Genomic DNA, 23,309 nt, shown 5'->3' on the forward strand with positions numbered 1-23,309 from the left:
GACAAAACAACAGTTGTGAAAGCACATTTATAGTTAATATATAGTAGGGTGGGAGTAGAGGGTACACCGTTAGCACGTAATATCCAAATATCCTGATCGTGTTTTAAACAACTAACAACGGCCTATAGGAGTCGTGAGGATGCGGTTTATAATTCTTTGAATGTTGTTTGTTTATACCACCAAATTGGATAAGAAAATAGAATGAAAAGGTGTCCCTTTTTCCCACCCTACTATAACACCACGTACATACTGTTGTTGAAGCAAATTCGGTTGCAATGCGGTTTTAATTCTAAAACTGATCGTGTATATTGTTGTGTAAGATGGATACGATTGTAGCACATAATATTCCATATTTCCTAATCGTGTTTTAAAGATACGTTATATCTACACTATTGTAAATTCTGTAGAGTAACATTCATGTGTCCTGCTGCGTATTCCAGCGTTACGTATGTTGGGTTCGTGTTATGCTAACGTGCGCTTCTTTCCAGGAAGGAAATCGTAGCTGTCAATGCTTTAGCTTTAAAATCTGAGTAGAATAAGCATTCGTGTCGTGCGTATGCTTAGGCTCCTATAATAAACAAGCATAGTATAGTGGGGTTATAGTGTCTTATAGTAAATCAGTTCTGCAAGATATTTAGCAAAGGATGTTTAATAAATAGTAAGGCAACCATGATTAGTTTAAATGTATTGTAATAGTTGTTTAGTAGGGTGGGGGAAGATGGGACACCTTTAGCACATAATATCAAAATATCCTGATCTTGTTTTAAACAGTTAACAACAATACGGTTTAATAATTATTTGAATGTTCTTTGTGTATTACTAAATGGGAAAAGAAAATAGAGTTAAAAGGTGTCCCATCTTCCTCCACCACAATATGGGACATTATGCGCTAACGGTATCCATCTTACCCCATAGTTCTTGTGCACTATTCTGAACCTACGTTACCGTAATCAAATAATAGTTATAACAAATGCATTATATCCCACCCGCAGGCGTAGAATGCTATAGTTTAAAAGCAAAATGGTCGCGGAAGAAAATCCCACGGGATTTCGATATTTAACTACATTCCAAGCTCTGTTTCAAATTGTAGAACTCATACTACTAATGGTGGTATGGGCCCTGGTGGCGTCGCAAAAGTTTCTTTTCATTCCCGGGTTCGCATTTTCGCTCGGTGCCTTCGTAACTATATGGCTGATAACTTTGTAAGTAAATTTTGTTTTTATACGTTTTACAGTGGCCCACTTATTGTATGGCCATTTATTCAGCCGCTATTACAGTTCAATAAGTGTTTTAGTTTAACTATATCTACGTGCGTATTAGCAACTATATACAGAACTTAAGTTATATAGTAGGGTGGGGGAAGATGGGACACCTTTAGCACATAATATCTAAATATCCTGATCGTGTTTTGAACAATTACTAACAGTCAATGGGAGTGGTGGGAATATAGATTTATAATTTCTTGAATGTTCTTTGTATACTACCAAACGGGGTGAGAAAATAGAGGTAAAAGGTGTCCCGTCTTCCCCCACCCTACTGTATGTCATATATACTCTGTTATAGGCTTTTGGTTCAATGTTATAGCTTTAAAATAATGAATATAACTCTATAGATCAAATGATAAAGTTCGCAGTAAAGTTCGCCCACATGCTATATACAGCCTGGCGAGTTGGCTTCAACCTTTATACTGCAGTTGCCCTGTTCAGTTTATTTTTAGGACTGCGTGTGTGCATATACAATGTTGGTGTAATAATGGACCAATTTAGCAAAAAAACTCCCATGGCGTGCCTCACTGTAGGACCTCACCCATATAGAATAGAATGTGCATATACAATGTTGGGGTGATAAGCCAACTCTGGTTTAAATCCCAGGTCCCATGGTGTACCTCACTGTAGGACCTCACCCATATAGAATAGAGTACAAACAAAAATTGTATAGCCTATACTTTAAATATTCTCTTTATCCCCAGGTTGTTTTTCGTCCTTTACATTTTCGGTGCGCATGTCAAGATCAACCAATCACTTGCTAAGCAGAATGCGAACACTGAGGAGCCTTCAACATCTGGTACAGCTGGTTCGCTCAAACCTCCCCCCGAAGTGAGGCTTAAGATCAAGAAAGTGGTTTGGTTCGTAACGGAGGTGATTATGTTGTAGAAGTTTATTTCTAAGAAAATGTTGGTAATTGTTTCGTTTTTCTATAGAATTAATCCCATTGTTCCTTTCAGTACGTCATTTACTTCTTCTGCATCATCTTCCTCTTCATCGCTGTATGCATTGTGACGTCAAAGGCATACACAAACCAACATTTCATCGCGGCTTACGCTATCGGGTGGATCGTGCTCGGGTTCTATATTCTACATTTCTGTTTGTTGGTTCGAAACACTGAAGGAAAATGGCCGCACCAGTGCCTAATGGAATGCTGTGGGCTAATTAGAAAAAGGAAAACAGAAGACACGTCTCAGTTATTGCCTACAGAACAAGCGCCGCCTGATAACCCTTGAAGCAAACGGCGCTAACTCGAAACCAATGCATGTCCTAAGGCACTATCCTAAGGGTGGTCGCTATATTTGTTTTGATTCAATGTTAATTTTTATCCTCGCATGGCGGGGAAACGACAGTCGTTATAACACAGGTGTTCTGTTTCATACACCTCGTGCCCACGTGTGTAACTTTGTGGGTGAGTTTAGTTTCGAAAGTTATAGGTCGCAAAAGCTTCGCAGTTAGTTTATAGTTAATGTAAGTTAAAATCTAGCGGTCATGGTTAAGTAATGTACGTGTATTTCTATGTATGACGTTTTAGAAATAACCGCATTGTTATAACTTACATCATGTAAAGGTGGCTGTACACAGTATCCGGAATTCGTCCGTTTTGTCCGGATTTCGCTGCCGCATGCGGAACTCGGTAATGGGTTTGCATACGACTTCGCAGGCGAATTCGCACGCCGGATACTGTGTACAGCCACCTTTATGCAGTTGTTTTTACGTTTATTTAGTCTGTGAACCTGCAAGTAAAAGTGAAACGTTCTTTATTGCAATATTTTTTTGTTATATGTCATTTGTACACAAAGAAAAGTTCGTGGCAGACATTTAAAATACTGTTTTGGACAATTAACGATATGTTATCTGATTTATATTAAATAATAACCACAAAAAATGTTTGTACGTTTTTATAATTTTGGTTTTTAGTATGATACCATCTTGTGCAAATACAGTTTGTTCCAGAATTTGTGGTGTGAACATCGTATGTGCAACCGCTATAGCACAGTGTAGCTTATAAACGTTGCGTTAGAAATAGTGTTTCCAAACATTTTTATGTTTTTTCGGGAAGGAAAAAGTTTGAACGCAAAAAAACATTTGGCAACACTTCAAATATTTTGAAGCAATTATCATTATTACACGTCCCCGCTTTTCGCCGTGTATAAAAGGACGTCCTTGCAACCCTGGCGCTCTTTCCACGTTGCAGTTTGGATGAAGCTTGTTCTGCACCAGATTGGGATTATATTTCAAGACTAAGTTGAGTACTATGTGTTCATTTTAGCCAGTGTAGTAGCTATTATACTAGTATGATACTATTTATTGATGTAATATTATACAATAAAACAAGTAACACACTATGAATAATATTATGTTATCAGTTTTGCACCTTACTTTTAACATTAGTTCTTAACTTTATCCTTTTATAAGATGAATTGCGAGACGCTTCTTCATTACGTCACTACACATACGTCATTCGTGATGTCACATACATACGTCACTCGCGACGTAACGTTCGATTTTCACATCGCAATGTTCGTTACGTCACAATCGAGGATTTAGTTCGTTATGTCATAGATTTTTGCCAAATCGCGTCTAATGGCGTCGCATTCAACATCGCTCGCTTTTATTACGTCACAGGTCTTGCTCGACCACGCTGCCTTCCTACGTCATAATGCGGTTTATTCCGCTTACGCGTGCGTTTTGCGAACTTTTTTCATGGGGCCCCATGTACGTTTTGGACTACACGCATATTATTTTTGAACGTATATAATAGTTCCGTTTTTAATGTAAATTAATAAAATATTAACTCGTATCTGCTGAGTAATATCTATTATATTGATAACATTATTTATATTTCCAAATATTTTAATTGTATTGGTTATGTATATTAGTTTCTAAAATTGGAAAGATATTTTCTAAAATTTAAATTTGCTTGGCTATTTGAGCGCGGAAGCTAAAAGAAGATCAAAGAATTGGTAAAGTATGAATCACAATTGGCATTGTTACGTACATCTGTTTTTGTATAGGTGACATCAGAGATGTGACGTCACGAAGTGGCGATGACGCCACAGAAGAACCCACTTCGTAAGTTGAATTTTGTTACGTCACAATTTTCATTGTTTAAAAATGTTGTTTTTTTAGACAATGGTATGTGACGTCACAGGACCAAGCGGGCCATGATATATTGCTAGAACAAAGGTAATTATGACGTAATAATATACAAGCTGAAATAGAATAATTGTATTTTTGCAGAAGCGCCGAAAGATAAAGCTACAGAAAAGAGATCAAGGTATAATACATTAATATACAACTAGTAACCACCAAGTAATGGTGGACTGTCGTTGCCCGCCATGAGAGGATAAATAAGTTACATACGTCGTAACTTGTAAGCGGACATGGTGTATGAAACAGAACACCCGTGTTATAACGACTGTCTTTGGTCCGCGCCATGTGAGGTCAAATCAAATTAATTTATTTGCCACTACGGCAAAACGAATTATAGGTATTCTGAATACAAAAATCTTAATGATATATGCATTGTGTTATAATAATTACGTTTGTTTTGCAGACGAAGAACAAAGACGAAGACGCCGATAAAGGATAAATGGTTTGAGGTTTTGAAATTTAAAAACGTAAAAATCTGCGTCAGTATATTATATGTACGAGTGTATGTGTGTGTGTGTGCGGACTATTGCACTCTTGCAGTGTTGCCCGATGTTTTTATCTGCTGGACCTAATGTTGCCAGCTTTTTTTAGTCAGTCACTACTATGGTGCATTTTACATGTCTATGAAATATATGCAATGAAACTATGGCGATTATCTTGCTGGATCAGATTTTGTTGTTTGTACACTCTATTGGGTACTTCGTCTACAAAGGTCGAACCCTTCAGCGATTCTGTATTGTCCTGATCACTTGGTAAGAACGCTATGTTGGTACACATATACTCTAGTAATATCAACACGCAGTATAATATTCGCATAACTAAAACAAGCTTAAACCAATTCCCGTCCTATATTCGTTTATATATCGTTAACGTTGCAAGTTAAAAGTCCCCACTTCGATAAAATATAAGTAATATGCAAAGTACTTATTTAATATTTAAACGTCATGTGGCGTGATTGGGACGATGGCCACGTCACAATTACGTTACGACGTCGATGCGGTGGGTCAGAGCATTGTCATGACCCTGCGTTCGGTGCGGTTACGTCAGTTTTGATTGAGTTACGTCACGGTCGGGTAGTTGCGTGGACGTCGCCGCCAGTGATGCTACGCTAGATATTTAGGTCACTACTGGCACAGTGATGCTACGCTCAGTTTTTGGTCACTGTCAATGCGGTTCGTAACAACCTGACGCAGTTTTGTAACGGTCGATGCGGTGCGTAACATCCGGACGTTATTATATTGTGTGAAGATACGACGAGAGTATCGCGGTACCAACATGGCCGCTTACCTTTTGATTGGGACATGCGGAGCTGTTGTTGGCTTCGACTCCTTGCGGTCGGACATTCAATATGGTGTACACTGCAGATGATTATCCTTCAGGATTTGAACCATATTTTGTTTGTAGATGTTTCAATGATTATGTCCGCGTTAATTACTTTTTGATAAATTCCCGTTTTTGTATGAATGCACTGTTGTTTATTGTATGTTTGGCACATGTATGTCGCTGCACTCGCTGTACCTTTTTTGTCTTTTTGTTGGTGTGTTCCTTACTATTTTTGTCTATATGGTTTGGTTTTACCTTGCCTGGGTATGGCAAGGGGTTTCTTACCAGAGTAGAAACCCACTACCATTGGCTGGGGGCTTGTCGTGCCGTAGTGGCTTTCCACCAACGCCAGCCACATAAACTATGAAGGTATTTTAATCCTGTTCTTTATTTTACAGAAGGAAATTAATTTAGACCAATTTTACAGAAGGAAATTAATTTAGACCAATAGGCAAATGTTCAAATATGTTGTATTTAATTTGTGCTGTTGTCATTATTTTACCCGTTGAAGTTATCGTCCAATTTCCAAATGTCTTCACTCTATTTAATAAACTGAAAACGAAGGTGAAATATTTTTCATGTTATGCCGTAAAACCGCCGAAAATGTTTCCGCACGTGGGCGTTAGCGAGGTTAACCTCTCTCTAAAGGAGAGAGAAAAGAGAATAAAGGAGAGAGAAAAGAGAAAAAACAACTCTTGAGCGGTGTGCTTAAAAGTTCTAATGCACATTTACTTTATAGTGACTATCGCAGCTAAATCCATGTTAAAATTCTGCATATATTAAAATGGATCGTTTTATTTGGTCTAATCGTGGAATTGAAGCTGGAGAAACGAAGTTATTTAGCCAAGTTGGCGTCCGAATTTACGATGGCGATCAAAAAGTATGTAGGAGTGTGTAATAATTCGTACAAGACAAAATCTATTGTGCTTTAAAACAAAAGTTAAAATCTCGGTGCTAGTAAAGAACCCCCCCGCTCGTTATCCAACGGCTGAACGTAACTACTTGCTCGCATATATAACCACTAATAGTGCTAGTGAAGAATCCTCCTCCCGCCTTATTTGCTAACCAGTGTAACCACTAGCCCCTAACTACTAAGTACTAACCCTTATAACCACTAACCATCAACCCCCTAACACTTTCTATCAGCCTAATCTGTCACATACCAGAGGATTCTTCAGTACTGTCAAATTCTCCGACTGTAGAGCCCATTTACTACATTTTAGCTTCATATTTGTACCCTGAGAACTCCATAATATCGTTGTTATTTTTTTTATTATTTTTAATCAGCAGAATCCGGTTTGTTGTTTAAACCAGCATTTTTTATTCTGATCTTCGCTATCGTATTCGAAAACCTAAATAATATTATTGTTACATTATTTACCCTGGTAAGGTAACTAATCTTCTAACTTTCCAAGCACAGACGAGCTATGATGACGGCAACATTAACCTCACTTCACATAAACTAACATGGATAGACAGCAGTAATTCACAAATCTGTATTTCTTTACATCTGAGTCTTGCCGTGTTCTGTGAAAGGCACGCAGGGGGGATCGGGAAAAGGTAGATTGATGACGCTTTGTGTTAAAGGCTTCTATGTTGCGACCTCACCCATATAGAATGGAATGTCCGTATACAATGTTGGGGTAATGGGCCAACTCGGACCTAAATCCCTGGGTCCCATGGCATGCCTCACTGTAGGACCTCACCCATATAGAATAGAATGTGCATATACAATGTTGGGGTAGTGGGCCAACTCTGACCTAAATCCCAGGTCCCATGTCATGCCTCACTGTAGGACCTCACCCATATAGAATAGAATGTGCATATACAATGTTGGGGTAATGATCCAACTCTTGCCTAAATCCCAGGTCTCCGGTGTGCTTCACTGAAGACCTCACCCTTATAGAATAGAATCTCTGTTAAGTGTCTACAAACTAAATAGCAGCTTAAATAGCTATGACTTAAGTAGGTTATCTTGTTGTAAGTTAATTTAAACAAGAACACAACCTGAATTTCAAATTCCCTATTTCCTCCCACAGTGCGAAAGTATCCTTACACTTGCAAGCTGTGCCCACCAACAAACCCCCCGGTCCTGTAGCTCGTAGTTCGCATGGGTTCGTAAGGTTTGCTTTCAAACATGGTGGGGACGTAGAGTTTGCTCATAAGATGCAACAAGCCATACATGTGAGTTGACTTGACAAGTCGCAATAGATACAAAAATCCTTAGTACATGAACAGGTAAATAAAAGTACATGAACAATGTAAATAATTTGAATCTTTGATGAAATAGGTCTTTGTAAGTGAAAAAAAAGTTTTTGTCTTGACATAAAATATTGGGTTAATCATCATCAAGCCATACATGTAAGTTTACTTGTACTTTGTAAATAAGTTTATTTATTATTTCATTTGTTTATTATTTTAAATGCATATATATATACTATGTAAATAGGTCTTAAGCACATAAAAAAAACAATTTTTGTACTGACATAAAATATTGGGTTAATGGGCCAATTCTGACATCAATCCAAGGTTACCTGCCTTTCTGTTCGACACTTAACATTTTTTGTGATTATGTCATTAGCCCTTGGCTATTGAATTACCATTCTAACCTAATGTTAGTGAAACAAACTAAATCATTTTCTTAAACTTCCCACTAGAACAAAGCTTGGGAAAAGACGATGGGACGAGCTACAAAGTCAACGCCAGAGGTTGGTCTACTGTTGTTTAAATAGACTTTGGGTTCTGTTCTATACACCTAGAGCCCACTGTGATTTTATGGGTGATTGTTTTATGTATGGTTGATAATTTGGACAACCCATCAGTGACCACTGGGTTGGAGCAATTACTGTTAATCAGGAATTGAACTGGTTTGGTTATTTGTATTTCCAAAGTAATTTTAATACAAAGTTATGCCAACAGATGGGTCGACTACGCGCTTCTGGCATCGTTGGAATTGAGAGGAAGATTGAAGCAGAGAAGAAACAAACCGATGCTAGCATATCAGTTGTAAGTTGATGTTGTAGTGTAGGATCTTATGTATACCATTATCGGTAAGTTCTACCTTAATGTGTTACTTGTTAAAAATGAAAGGGCAAAGAGACGTTAGCATATTATTTGTGAGTTTATGTGGTTTATATGGTCTTTAGCAACTTGATTGTTAAGTCACTCAAGTTTCCACAAGGATATCAGAAGAGAGTACCGGAAGTATGCAAACCAATAAGTAGTAAAATAAATAAAATAAAAACAAACTACTACGTTATATAGTCAATACACAACAAGGACACTACAATATAGATACATCAATAAGGTCCACAATTCCATATATAATAATACTTCAGGTATTCCATCGGTACAACTAACTCGATAATACTGTTGGGGTAAGATGGATATTGTTAGCAGAACATCCTATATTTCCTAATCACGTTTTTAAAGTTAGTGCTCACGGTTACCATCTTACCCCACTCTGTTATATGATTGATGAGCCATCTTACCCCATGATACTATATATTTAGACATGTTTGTACCCAGGCCTTCAAAGACTTGACCCAGTTAATGGAGAAAGCCAAGGAAATGGTATCTTTATCAACAACTATTGCTGCCAAGATTAAAGATAAGAAAGGAGATATTACTGATGATGAGGTATACAGTCATGGTGTGTCTATGTTGGGTATATGGTGTCTATGGTTGTGTTATAGTGTGTCTGTGGTTGTGTTATAGTGTGTCTGTGGTTGTGTTGTAGTGTGTCTATGGTTGTGTTGTAGTGTGTCTATGGTTGTGTTGTAGTGTGTCTATGGTTGTGTTGTAGTGTGTCTATATGTGGTAATTCATAAATGAGTGGTCCAAACGTGGTAACTCGTAAGGGGTGTTGGAAACAAAACACCAGTGTTATAACGACTGTCGTTACCCCGCCACGCAAGGATAAATAAGTTACATACGTGGTAACTTGTAAGCGGGCACGGGGTGTATGAAAAATAAGACCTGGATTGCCCCGCCATGCAAGATTAAACAAGTTACATCAATCTTTACTCTTTTATTCCAGACCGTAAAGTTCAAATCTTACTTATTAAGCCTTGGTATTCCCAACCCTGTGACCAAACAAACCCATGGTTCCGGTACCCACTACCACCAACAACTAGCACATGAGGTGTCCAAGTCATTAGCTCCACAGATTGATAAAGCTGGTGGGATGATCCTACTCACAGATGCTTACTGTAGGATCAATAGAGCTCGTGGTATGGAGGTAATGGGAGTTGTCTATGTGTGTGGTAGTTATTTATGTGGGTTTCTCTTTCATATGGGTGAGGTTTAACACCAAGCCACCCCATAGGAACCTTTTTCGGGCTAGAGTTAATTTATTAATTTATTACTCCCCATTTGCAGCTTCTATCACCTGAAGATCTCCTCAACGCTTGTCGTATGCTAACCCACCTCAACCTGTCAATCAAACTCCGTCAGTTCGACACAGGGGTGATGGTTCTACAATCAGACTCGCATAGTGATGAGAAAGTAACTCAACAAACCACTCAACTGGTTGGTACTTTATACTTTGGTCGTTCGTTGTGTAAAACTTTATTTAAACACAACCACATATGTAAACTGTGTACGAAACAGAACACCCGTGTTATAACGACTGTCGTTGCCCTCGCCATGCGAGGATAAATAAGTTAATATGTGGTAACTTGTAATTGGGCACGAGGTGTATAACACCTGTGTTATAACTATTATTTTCGCTAAGTTATACCATAGAACTCCAAAATTGACCCACTATTACTCCCATTTAACTATCTACCTAAACATACATTTTGGTAGAGTACAACGGAACAGTCATGCCGGAGTTTTGCATTTCTGTTTTATTCATAAGCGAGTTATGAAGACTGTCGTTACTTGATGTCTTGACGATATTGTATTTTATTCTTCTAGTCTCCAGTGGGTTGAGTAGTTTTACCAAGTTGTGTATTATTCAAACCTACTTTACAGCGACCAGAGTGCAAAATATTGTTATTTATTCACATTTCAAAACAATGTATATTATTTCATCCCAGATCTCTAATAGATTGTAAATCCCATCCATAAATGTATATATATATTTTTGTATAATTACATTAAACTTTATTCTAAATTACATTCAAGTATGTACATATGAATATATATATTGTATCATTACAACCATCACATTACACCCCAGGTAACCGACAGTACGAGCCTTAGTTCCGAGGAGCTTGCATCTATCGTAGATATCTCCGTCCTCCTCGCTAAAGAACGTCTTCTTCTCTCAGAAAAATCCGGACTCTTATGCAGAGATGATTCGGATCAAGGACTTCGATTTTTCCCTAACCTTTTCGCTTCAAAAGCTGCTTGAGGAAGTTTTCTCTTTTTTCTTTCTCCAACTTAAACTCTTTTCGAGGAAAAATTACTTATTTTCTTGCAAATCTTTTTGCTATCGTTTCTGGGAGTTCCTCTTGCTTAAAATGCTTTCTTGCAAGAAACAAAAATGCTCCTTATTCTTATCCAACTCCTAAGCATGTGCCTGCATCTCTATCTTACTTGGTGTTAAGGCTACAAATTACTTTAGCCAATTCTCTGGTTTTCGAATCAAGTCAAGTTATTAATCTAACATACAAGCTTTTGACCTGCAACTATGATGTTAATGATTGATGTTAAAAATTTGACTCAAGCTTCTGTTATCACAGATACCTAAACATATGTTTATGGTATTTATGACGCTATCTTTGTGCTTGCTGAGCAGTTTTTATGTAATACACACATATATATGTGTATATATATTGTACTATGGTAGTAGTTTTGATTGTCAGCTAAGCTAGCTAAATCTATTCTGTTGTTAACCTTATGCCCGTTGTCAATTTGAAGTGCTAACGTCATCACAAATTACGTCACGGTTTGGTTTGTTGTAATAAAGTGCAATTACGTCATAAGGAACATTCGAGAATTCGGCGCAAGGTTGATTGCAGCTGGGTTGACAACGATTCGCGCTTTTACTATTGCATATCTCGCAAGTGCTGTTTTAAGTCGTGTGAAGATAAGGAGGGTAACTTGGCCTATGTGCGATCGTTCTGTCGGCTTGTAATTGCTGTACCGCTAATTTAGCGTCGTACGTCATATTATTTGTGACGTCATAAGATGACATATACGGCGGCTTCCGGTTTGGGGCAAAACGGCACGAAGACGTCACAGAGTTTCTTCTCGCGTATCGTCGTTCGTTTGTTTTTCGTTCTGTGACGTCACATCGTTCGGATTTTCCGGTAGCGTTCGGACACTGGGTGTCGCTGCAAAGTTCGGGGCTTTCTCGCGATTTGATTGGTCGAGGTACTTGTGTGACGTCACTTGAGGGGTAATATTGCTGATATCCATTCCAAGGACCTGAAATATGGGTTGTGGTGTAAATATAAGCGCGCCTGCTACTAGCCCAGAGTTTACGCGTTTGAGTTTGAGACCTTTAGAGCAGCTGTCGAATTATATTAAAACAATCACCCACAAAGTTACATATGTGGTAATTTATAAGCGGGCACGAGGTGTATGAAACAAAACACCCGTGTTAAAACGAATGTCGTTGCCCCGCCATGCGAGGATAAATAAGTTACATACGTGGTAGCATTATCTTGTATACCTTACCTGTGTATGGGTTGTAGTGTTTCCTTTCATCTCGTGATTCGTGAAACGGTTCGTTCGTGAACCCGTGATGGTGATGATGATGGTAATGATATAACACGTGATGATGGTACGACCTGTACTGATCACTAGCCGTCAGATGACGCTCGTGAGTTCTATAATGTTCATAACTAGACTCTGTAGGATTTGCGTGTGGTACGACGGTTTTTGATGACGTAGCTCTTACGTCATACGTGTCTACTGTTTTCGATGACGTGTAATTATCATTTTCGTAATACGTGACGTCATTAGGACTGCTTCCGTTATCAGAAGTTTGGGAATTCCCGTTTGTGACGTAATTCGTTACGTCATCGTCGTTCGTAGCAACAGCAAGGTCAGGACTCGACTCGGAATAATTCGTGGGTTTTTCCCTATTACGTAATCGACCGGTGTAGACTTTTTTCTCCTCTTTGCTCTTCGTTTTTCTCTTTTTGCTCCTACTAGAACCGCTCGACTTCACATTAAAATGGTTGACTTTGGAAGGTTCTATTTGGTGTTGTGACATCACAATGTCTCGCTTCTCTACGTCACTGCAAAAAAAACATAATTTCTAAAACAAGGGAATTAGAAAAAAATATGTCAAATAAAAGCGCGTGCTAACCTTTCATTCGAAAATCACAGTCGGCACGAAATGCGCGTCATACAAAAGTCTACAACGAACAGTTTATACTGTACTAGTCTCTTTTACAAATCGCATTCAATTGGCTTACCTTATGACGTAGTTAACGCTAACAATGCAATGCGGACGGGACGATCTGCTGTTATGGACGATTGTGACGTGACTTTGCACCCACACCCATCCCCCGTGCCTGGTGAGAAACCGATAATACCTCGTCTTCACTTGCCCCTTGTTTAGCACTGTAATGTATAAGCGGGGCAAAATGGTTACCGTGTAATGTATATATGGGTATAAAATATTTTTCGTAAGTTTTTCCATGAATTTTAGTGTTAAAATGCTTTGCGGTTATAATTGATATTTGTTGTCATTTTTGTATCACAATGGCCACACACGTTGATGTGTATATAGTACTGTGGGGTAAGATGGCTATACCATAAGCACATAATATCCCATAATTTCTGATCATGTTTTGAACATGAATATTTGGACCATATTACCCCAACCTACTGTATATACGTCACCGATTACGTCATACATGACGAAGAGAACAAGATATTTTATCTTTGTATAAAGTTTTTATGAGATCCCCGGCTGTTACGTCATAATCGACGTTAATTAGAATCAGCTTTGCACATCGCAACTTTATCTATGAACAAATAGACGCCCATTCATACGTCACAGTAGAAGCGATCGCGTTACGTCGCACTTGGCATTCTATATGATGCGTTTGTTTCACGTGGTTCTTACGTTTCTGGTGGGATTCCTTTAGATGGAACAGGTCGCCTGCGTGAACGTAATGATATAATGTCTTTTCTATTAAGTCTTGCGGTTCAAAACCCAGTAGCGACGACACTCTGTGAATATATAATGGTTATTATGTTGTAGTTATGACGTATATGTTAGATCATGTTCACTGTCGAGCTGTATACAAAACTGTGGGGTAAGATGGGTATTGTTTAAACATATTATTTTATATTTTCTCGTCTTTTTTTAAATAATTAACACTCTATTACAGTCATGAGGATATGGTTATAAAACATTGTAAATACTGTTTGTTTACTACTAGGAATGAAAACGCGTCCCATCTTACTTCACCTTATTATAACATGGGTGTTTTATTGTAGACCAAACGCACATGGTCTTTGTTTATTATTAAATGTGACGAGAAAACTGAATGAAAAAGTCCCACCCTACTATAACATGGGTGCTTCGTAATACACCAGAAGCACATTATACTAAATTGTGACACTCGTATGACATGTAAAAGTCAGCCCACTTTAACACACTCACTGTTGATCCATAAATATCAGCTTGAAATCGAGGCTTGCGCGAAACATGAACATATTCGAATACAGTTTGACGTCAGTGAGTGACGTAGCAGGTAGGGACTGCCCCAACGCCAGCACCCCCACGTTATGATAGCACCCTCCTCCACTGCCATCGTATTGATCGAACATAAAGTAACGTATCTTTATGTAACCAGTGCAGTGAATCACCTGATGTTGTTGTATGGTTTGTTAGAATAAGAATTGTAGTTTGCTATAAGACGTAGTATAAACTAATTTGGCTTGGATTTACGCACATACAATGTATTTACTTTTATTGAATATTTGAATAAATGTAACTTCACTATCTTGTCGTCGCAACACGCGAAAATACAGTCGTTATAACACGGGTGTTTTGTTTTATACACCTCGTGCCCGCTTACAAGTTACTACGTATGTAACTTATTTATCCCCACATGGCGAGGCAACGACAGTCAATATAACACGGTTGTTCTGTTTCATACACCTCGTACCCGCTTACAAGTTACCACGTATGTAACTTATTTATCCTCACATGGCAAGGCAACGACAGTCGTTATAACGTGGTTGTTCTGTTTCATACACCTCGTACCCGCTTACAAGTTACCACGTATGTAACTTATTTATCCTCACATGGCAAGGCAACGACAGTCGTTATAACGTGGTTGTTCTGTTTCATACACCTCGTACCCGCTTACAAGTTACCACGTATGTAACTTATTTATCCTCACATGGCAAGGCAACGACAGTCGTTATAACGTGGTTGTTCTGTTTCATACACCTCGTGCCCGCTTATAAGTTACCACGTATGTAACTTATTTATCCTCACATGGCAAGGCAACGACAGTCGTTATAACGTGGTTGTTCTGTTTCATACACCTCGTACCCGCTTACAAGTTACCACGTATGTAACTTATTTATCCTCACATGGCAAGGCAACGACAGTCGTTATAACGTGATTGTTCTGTTTCATACACCTCGTGCCCGCTTATAAGTTAGCACGTATACGTAACTTATTTATCCTCACATGGCAAGGCAACGACAGTCGTTATAACGTGGTTGTTCTGTTTCATACACCTCGTGCCCGCTTATAAGTTACCACGTATGTAACTTATTTATCCTCACATGGCAAGGCAACGACAGTCAATATAACACGGTTGTTCTGTTTCATACACCTCGTACCCGCTTACAAGTTACCACGTATGTAACTTATTTATCCTCACATGGCAAGGCAACGACAGTCGTTATAACGTGGTTGTTCTGTTTCATACACCTCGTGTCCGCTTATAAGTTACCACGTATGTAACTTATTTATCCTCACATGGCAAGGCAACGACAGTCGTTATAACGTGGTTGTTCTGTTTCATACACCTCGTACCCGCTTACAAGTTACCACGTATGTAACTTATTTATCCTCACATGGCAAGGCAACGACAGTCGTTATAACGTGGTTGTTCTGTTTCATACACCTCGTGCCCGCTTATAAGTTACCACGTATGTAACTTTGTTCGTGAATAAGCTTTTTAATATTTAGATTCATAAGAGACAGCCATGTTACCTTGTAACCTCCACTGGTAAGACCAGCGTTTCTTTTAGCTAGCACACATTTCATGCGAGTGAAGAAACAACGCTCGGCTTCGTATTCGGGACAGACTTGTGGGTAGCTTGGGTTCTTGGGTAAAAAAACGGTGGTTATACGGTTGGTAATGTAAGTGTCTTGAATTTGTTTAAATTTCTAGTCGTGGGTGGAAACTTGAATAATGCTCACGGTCGAGCTGCTGAAGCTTTTCTAGTTTGCATATCTTTACACAGTCGTTGTATTTGCATACGGTTGAAAATTATACGTTTAAAATAAGTTTGGGGAGTTTAGCGTATCAAAAGTAACAGCTTACAATGCAGGGAGGTGGTGGGGCAGTTAGAACAGCCTTCATTTCGTCATGGTCGCCTGGATGAATGTACTCGTATATACTGTTGCCTGTCAATTCAACCTAGAACAAAATATATACAGAAAAAAAAGCTCAATTAGAGCTTTAGTATATAGGCTACATATATCAATATACATTGGCTACATACACAGAAACTACAAGATTTATTTGATACATAAGCAGCGCTATATTGGTATACGTTTGTGTTGCTTACATTCTCATATATGTTACAGTCTTCAGTGTCTTCGAGTGCGTCGGTTTACAAAATGGCGACGCAAAAGTAAACCCGGCATAAAATGAGTGTTTAACCTTATAAAAGAAGCAGTATACATTCGACCAATAGTAGTACATTTGTGTAAGCAGGACGTCCCATAATAATTACGTCAAACCTTATTTCGTCAAGACGTCACGTAAAATGTCATTGATTCGTCTACTTATATTCTATAACGTTGGTATTTATTTCTTTTCGTCATGCCATGATAAAATGACGTTTTATCATGACGTCACACACTATGACGTATTACCTGTGAAAGTCCCAAGTGTCCTGACACAGTCTCCGACATATACATAATCTTCCCATCCGCTCCCAACACGAATATGAAGCCATCCATGCACTGTAGAAGGTGCGAGGCAAGGAACGCCTTTTCTTGGGTTCGAATCCCACCGCAGTAAGCTCCACGTGGCCATGTACAGTGAGTGTACGGTGGACTAGGCGGGTCTGTAACGTTAGAATATTATTTTTATGCGGCTTTTTAAAGCATTTACGTTACGTGGGTTAGAAATGGGGATACCATAACATAAGTTTTATTATATCTCTTGTTGAATACAGTTGCGAAGAGCAAAATAATTAAAACAACGAAGAGAAGGGAATTAGCAGCAAAACGGCAGTCGTTAAAACACGCAGGGGTTATTTTGTATATGGGCGTACGTTGCGGCTTAAGCATTTAACCATAGACTCTTTAAGTCTAAGACAAAATAAGATTTCTTAAGGAGTCTATTCATTTAACACTAACCTTTGAAATTCGCTATTTTTCATGTTATCGCCGGTATACTATAGGACTAGGTTAATGGGCTAACTCCGGCTTTTAACCCAAAGTCTTGCTCTATTGCGTTACACGCTTTAGGCTTATAGGAGCTCGATCATATAGAACGGTTTATAACCCCTTCCTGATTTATTAATCCAGCTTTGAATAAGTTGTGTTTTGATTTCGGCTTGTGACGGAACAATAGCTTTTATGTCGTCATCAATGGTATTTTCTGTTGGATTAACAGCGACATCACGTGTGTGTTAAATAAAGTGGGCGTGAGAAAATCGGGGACAAAATAAATCCAGGTGTTCGAATACGACGTTGAAATAACAAAAATAAATCCCCGTGAGAGGTTGTCACAATTCGCGTGTCGCCAAGTTGTGTCGAGTGTCACTAAGTAGTTAATCCTTCTTCCGCTAAGTGGTGTATTCATATATACAAAACTAACTGTCAACTATATGTAAAAAACGCATTTTTAAGCTGGTATTCCTATTTTTTTGGCATTAACTAACCTTATCCTCACGACTTTAAAAGAGCGTTGTTAACTGTTAAAAACAAGATTAGGAAATATGGGATATTATGTGCTAACGGTATCCATCTTACCCCACAGCACTATATGTTAGTGCCTACGTTAAAACACACCTGTAAAATCTTTTGCCCAATCTGCTTAAAAATTGAGGTTTCGCGTGTCTTCACCGCTTACAGTTTGCGTTCAGTTATTTTACCGCCCGGAAAGCGTCAAAATTAATTCTTTCCTCAAACATTCGCCCGCGGTCGCTAATCCATGCTAACACAACATCATTGTAATGGACATATGCTCTTGTGACGTCACAATACGCGCTGGACGCTCTGACGCAAAGCTCAACTATGACGTAACAATTGAATCGCCGTGCTGTTCATTTGCACAGGTGCGAACGGGGTATTGTGACGTCACAATGACTAATGACGAAACAAAGGCTTGCAAAAATTTGTTAAACCAACTGAACGGGAATAAAATATGACAATTATAATATTTTATTGCTGTGGGGTAAGATGGAATACTATTAGCACAAAATATGGTTATAGGATCTAAGAAAAATAGGCAATCAAAAACCACGCGCTTACATATTTTAAAAATATAATAAAGTAAATTATTAATTTAAAAATAAGAAGTCTTTGTACAAAAATTTACCGCAGAGCACTGAAAAAAATATACAAATTTTCAGCTGTTTAAAAATTTACTCCAGAACTATTCTTTCTTTGATGTTTTTAAAAGTTCTTTGCATTTCTGGCGTTTCGACTTCAAACGGTCCCTAAAGTGCTCGGATTTAGGTTTCTGTTTGCAGATTTATTAAAAGCGACAGCCGTCAAGTTTCCGCCCGTTATCCGTCGACCAATCTGGGCAAATACATCGGGTCAATGACCGTGGCCGCCGCGGGAAAACCTGATCCGAAACCCGGCGTCTGGATCGCTATATGGCCAATGCGTTTTATACGAAAATGGAGACCCCTGTGCAAACATAGACAGTCTTAAGTTTTCGCTACGGTCTACCAACAAGTGGCCCGTGTTGTGCCTTAGCCCCCAACCAGTTTATTACGTTTTGCAAAACTATTAGGCAATAGAGTACACGACGTGACCGCGCCCTGAACGCGAAGCCAACAGCGGTCGAGCCGCATATAACGCATAAAAGTTCCTAACTCGCCGTAACAAAATATCCCGTACTTTCCCCATCAAATACCAGGATTAGAAACATTACATTGATCCCCGTAACGTAACAAAGAGTTTAAACCGCGTCACAATGAATAATTCGTGACTTCACAATCAGATTTCTGAAAACCCATTATCACATATTCTAAAATATACCATAATTCATATTCTTTGCTATAAAATCAAATTTTATGCACTTTAAGAATATCTGGTCGTTTTAAATTAATTTTTAGTTGTTTTTGTTAAATTTCAGCTAAAAAGGGGTAAAACTAGTATTTGTGTGTTTTAAATTAGGATGAAAGAGACAACTCGCTTTGAATTCTTTGTCGGTGTTTGTTCGGTAACGGTTCGATTATGAGGTCACTATCAACGTCAAGTACAACGGTCATTATGCGTCATAGAGGTCATTGTTGTGGGAGATAAAAAGCGCGATAAACGGGGGTGTTTCTAAGTGTTTATGACGTAATAATGGTAATAATGAATGGATACTAAACTCGTGATCAGCAGATGTTTCAGACAGTAACTTGGTCCACCATCAGTGTAAAAGAGGTTACTATCCACCAAGTTACTGTCCGGAAACTCTGCTGATCATGAGTTTAGTTCGCTATATACAATACAACGTATATAGGATAGTAACTCTCTTTACCCCCATCCATAATCGCCGCTCCGCTTTACACAATCGCCATTTAGTTCCAATCTAACCCATCTATCTAAGTCAGTCAATTGTACGATATAACTTGAATGGGGTATAGAGTTACTGCCAGTCTAACACGGCGCCGTATCTGTGTAAAGACCATTTCTCTGGTTTGTAGTCCGTTTGCGTGGCGTTTATTCTGCGTCTAATACTGCAGTCATTTTGCCTCTAACGTTGCGGGCATTTGATGTGTTTAGTTTAAAATCGGTATTGACTTTTTTATATGTTGTTTTTAAGATTTTGACGAATTATAACACGGAACCTTGTTTTAAACCAGACGCACATGGCGTATTTTTTATATTATACACCTCATGCTTACTGTCGAGTTATAACGTAAGTGTCTTCTAAAACACCAGACACACATGGTGTCTATTTATACACCTTATGCTCACTGTCGATTTATATCATAGGTGTCTTCTTATACACCAGACGCACATGGTGTATTCATACACCTCATGCTCATTGTCGAGCTATACAATATTTCTTAATCATGTTTTGAACAATTAAAAACGTTCTTTTAGAGTCCTGAGAATGCGGTTTTATGATTCTGTAAATATTCTTGCTTTGCTACACCAAACGGGTCAGAAAAATCAGATGAAACATGGGCCATCTTGCCCCAACCTACAATACATGTACTACCATAATACCTTCAGGCAAAACATGTCTCATCTTCAGATAACTTGCTGTTAATCGAATTATCGACGCTTTGTCTAGTTGTGTAGATATAGCCAACGGTAGAGGCAACATCTTCGCGAGTTTAGAAAACTCAGAATTCTCCTTCTCTCTGCGGCTTCGGGCGGCGGTTTTTGATTTTTCTTTCATTTTTTCTTCGCTGAGAATTTTCAAAAATTCAAAACTTAACGCTTAAGTTAAACAGGAAATATCAAAGTATCAAAATACTTATAAGCTAGAATTTAATTTCGAAAAGCTGCAACTAAAAATACTGGAAGAAAATGAAAATAAGTTTGAATATTTAATAAAACAATTCATACGCTAAAATTTTTGGTCGAAAAGCTGCGACATAAAATACTAGGTGATCATATACCCTTCATACAATTGCTATGTTCCGTTTATACCTTAAAATTTAAAGCAAATTAGTCGTGTGGCCACGTTCGCGCCTTACACTATACGGCTAACAATGTTAATTGCATTTATTACGTCACACTGCGGTCGATTTAATCCGCGCTTTTTAACAATTTCTGTCTTTTGTTGCATCTTGCTATACCTCACGTACACATGTGGAATAAAATTGCATACAGCAGAGTGGGGAATATGGGATACCTAAGAAAATGGGACAACCACATATTGTCCAATATTTCCAAAATTGAATACATGACGATTTTTGGGTGATACCACGAATTAGTACTATCATTCTTTTGATAAATAAAAACAATTCAAAAATATATATTAAAACACACCCACAAATAGGTAAAAATTTACAAATTCGAAAACACACAGGATAAGACGCCTAACTATAGGACCCAAATAATATAGATTGTGCATATACAATGTTGTGGTAATGGGCCAACTCTGGCCTAAACCCCAGGTCACACGGCGTGTGTCACTGTAGGACCTCACCCATATAGAATACATATTCACTTAAAATAAATACCAAATTATTATACAGACGTCCTAGTTACCTCTGATGTCCAATCAATGCATTTCCTTTCCGTTCGTGCATGACTTTACCCATTGCCGCCATCATATGTGTTTAAGATTAGTTTAACATGTTACTTAATCCTACCTACCAGGGTTCGACCTGTGTATAAAGTATATTGTTATGTCACAATGAACCCACCTCTGTTACGTCACAGTATAACAGTCTCTACCCCATTGTTACATCACCGCATCAATCGACACATTATTTGCGTCATAATTTGCGTTTCATTCGCGCTCATTCTGGCCCACAAACCAAATACTCGAAAAAGAAAATATTTATTTACTTTGAAGTTCTAGAATTATTTTAACAAACCCCTCTATGACGTCACGTTATGCCTAAATTGTAATTGAATCAAGCGTGTTAACGTGGCTTGAAAGAACAATCAAAGAAATTTCTACACCCAGCGTTGTTCAGTGCAGGTCGGCGTAGATATTTCTATTTTTAATTGGCGTACAGTAAAAAAAACGATAAAAAACGACACTACAGCGTAAAAAACTAAGAAATGTCTGAACTGACCTTACCTTTCTGCAGTCGTCCTTAAAACCCACTTACATATGTAAACGCTTATTAAGTAAATCTTCTTGTACAATTATACTCGTTTTATAAACGCGTACTCTATACGTCGCAAGACTGGTGACTATAGTTATAACACTGTAAGTTCTTTTAGTGCATTATATAATGCTGCAGATAAATGATATAGCAATAACACAAGTTCCTCGGTAGAATAAACTGCTAAATAAATATTCCATTAGTACACCAACTGTTGTATTATAACACTATAGCCCGTTATAGAACAGTAACGCTAGAATCGCCGCAGAAAGTCTAACACTAGTTTCTTATTGTATACATCACAATGATACAGCCGCCGCAAATGTAGCACCAACAGTATAAGGCTTATAAGCAGCAGTTGTAGGATTCCTGCTTTAGTTTTATTGTGTTCAGGTTCATCCCCGAATAAACATCCTCACGTATTGTACCGTTTCAAAACTACGTTGGCGCTCGTACGCCCCATTATGCTTGTGACGTAAATATCGCGGGTTTTCAAACGCGTTTTGGCGCGTAAACGAAACAAAATTCGTTCTCTTTACGTATTCTGTTATAATTCGTGTAGTAAACTAATTGAAGTTCCAAATTAAAATATAATTTCGTTTCTTTTTCATGCATTTTCGTGTCCAAGGGCTGTGCGGTTATAATTAATATTTGTTGTGACTTTGTATCATAATGGCCACACACGTTGATATGTATATGGTACTGCGGGGTACGATGGCTACCATTAGCACATAATATCCCATATTTCATAACCGTGTTCTTAACAATTACCGACGCTGTTTTAAAGTCGTGCTGATTTCTTAAAAAGCTCGCATCGATTTGTTATAATATAATTTTACTTTATTGGTAGTTTATTTATTTTGATTTAACAAAATACGTTTTAACGTTATACTAAAGTCGCCTTCATTGCGATTTTAAAACAAAAATCACGTGTTTTTTTGTAAAAAATAATGAATTTTAAGTAAAGTTTGCATACCCGCCCAGCACCTGTTATATGTTTGTCAAAATATCGGTATTTTCACACGAGAGGTTTAATAAGTTACACCTGTAGCTGCGATATTATCAGTTCAGTGTTTAAACATCTTGATACCGCTGTTTACCATGCACCGCGATTCGAGTTCCAACCAACAATGCATCTGCCGCTCTTTCCATTGTCAAACTGCCCGCGTGTATGACGTCATAATGACAACAATGATGGAATGCATTCGAGAAACCACCTGACCAAATATTGTCACGAATCGCGCTCACCGCTTCGCTAAATTTAGCGATTCAGTTAAAAATAATCCAGAAAACGAGCAAAATTAGTTTATACCAAATTAGCCCCAAATTTTAAAACTAATTTCACAAATCATATTTTTAGTAGTCAATTTATGCACTTTTAAACGGGTGTAATATTTTGCAGATACTCCAGTATTAAGGTAAAAAACTGTTTAA

General features: G+C 38.1%; 3 protein-coding genes across 5 annotated transcripts; 2 read left to right on the forward strand and 1 right to left on the reverse strand.

Annotated features, from left to right (window-relative positions):
* The first annotated feature begins 802 nt into the window (after positions 1-802).
* Positions 803-4,282, forward strand: LOC149735141 (uncharacterized). The gene is made up of 3 exons (XM_089880358.1): positions 803-1,202; positions 1,970-2,138; positions 2,225-4,282. The coding sequence occupies exons 1-3, from the start codon at positions 1,021-1,023 to the stop codon at positions 2,498-2,500; spliced, it is 627 nt and encodes a 208-aa protein (XP_089736484.1). The 5' UTR covers positions 803-1,020; the 3' UTR covers positions 2,501-4,282.
* Positions 4,283-6,032: 1,750 nt separating this feature from the next.
* Positions 6,033-11,677, forward strand: LOC149735142 (vacuolar protein-sorting-associated protein 36-like). 2 transcript variants are annotated; one of them, XM_089880356.1, is made up of 10 exons: positions 6,196-6,308; positions 6,484-6,624; positions 7,165-7,304; positions 7,784-7,928; positions 8,402-8,452; positions 8,664-8,750; positions 9,273-9,383; positions 9,784-9,984; positions 10,125-10,274; positions 10,930-11,677. In XM_089880356.1, the coding sequence occupies exons 2-10, from the start codon at positions 6,529-6,531 to the stop codon at positions 11,101-11,103; spliced, it is 1,155 nt and encodes a 384-aa protein (XP_089736482.1). In that variant the 5' UTR covers positions 6,196-6,308; positions 6,484-6,528; the 3' UTR covers positions 11,104-11,677. The 2 variants fall into 2 exon arrangements, with proteins under 2 accessions (XP_089736481.1, XP_089736482.1); XM_089880355.1 differs by lacking the exon at positions 6,484-6,624 and having other exon boundaries at positions 6,033-6,308.
* On the reverse strand, positions 11,636-21,781 carry LOC149735143 (single-minded homolog 2-like). Of its 2 annotated transcripts, XM_089880353.1 has the most exons (10): positions 21,307-21,781; positions 20,314-20,498; positions 16,783-16,976; positions 16,226-16,321; positions 15,892-16,005; positions 14,320-14,525; positions 13,777-13,883; positions 13,121-13,268; positions 12,375-12,940; positions 11,636-12,122 (listed from the first exon to the last, which is right to left on the reverse strand). In XM_089880353.1, the coding sequence occupies exons 1-10, from the start codon at positions 21,369-21,371 to the stop codon at positions 11,767-11,769; spliced, it is 2,037 nt and encodes a 678-aa protein (XP_089736479.1). In that variant the 5' UTR covers positions 21,372-21,781; the 3' UTR covers positions 11,636-11,766. The 2 variants fall into 2 exon arrangements, with proteins under 2 accessions (XP_089736479.1, XP_089736480.1); XM_089880354.1 differs by lacking the exons at positions 20,314-20,498; positions 21,307-21,781 and adding an exon at positions 17,272-18,395.
* Positions 21,782-23,309: the final 1,528 nt, after the last annotated feature.

Source organism: Ciona robusta, chromosome 6 (genome assembly GCF_009617815.1).
Source record: "Ciona robusta chromosome 6, ASM961781v2".
In the NCBI taxonomy this organism is placed as follows: domain Eukaryota; kingdom Metazoa; phylum Chordata; class Ascidiacea; order Phlebobranchia; family Cionidae; genus Ciona; species Ciona robusta.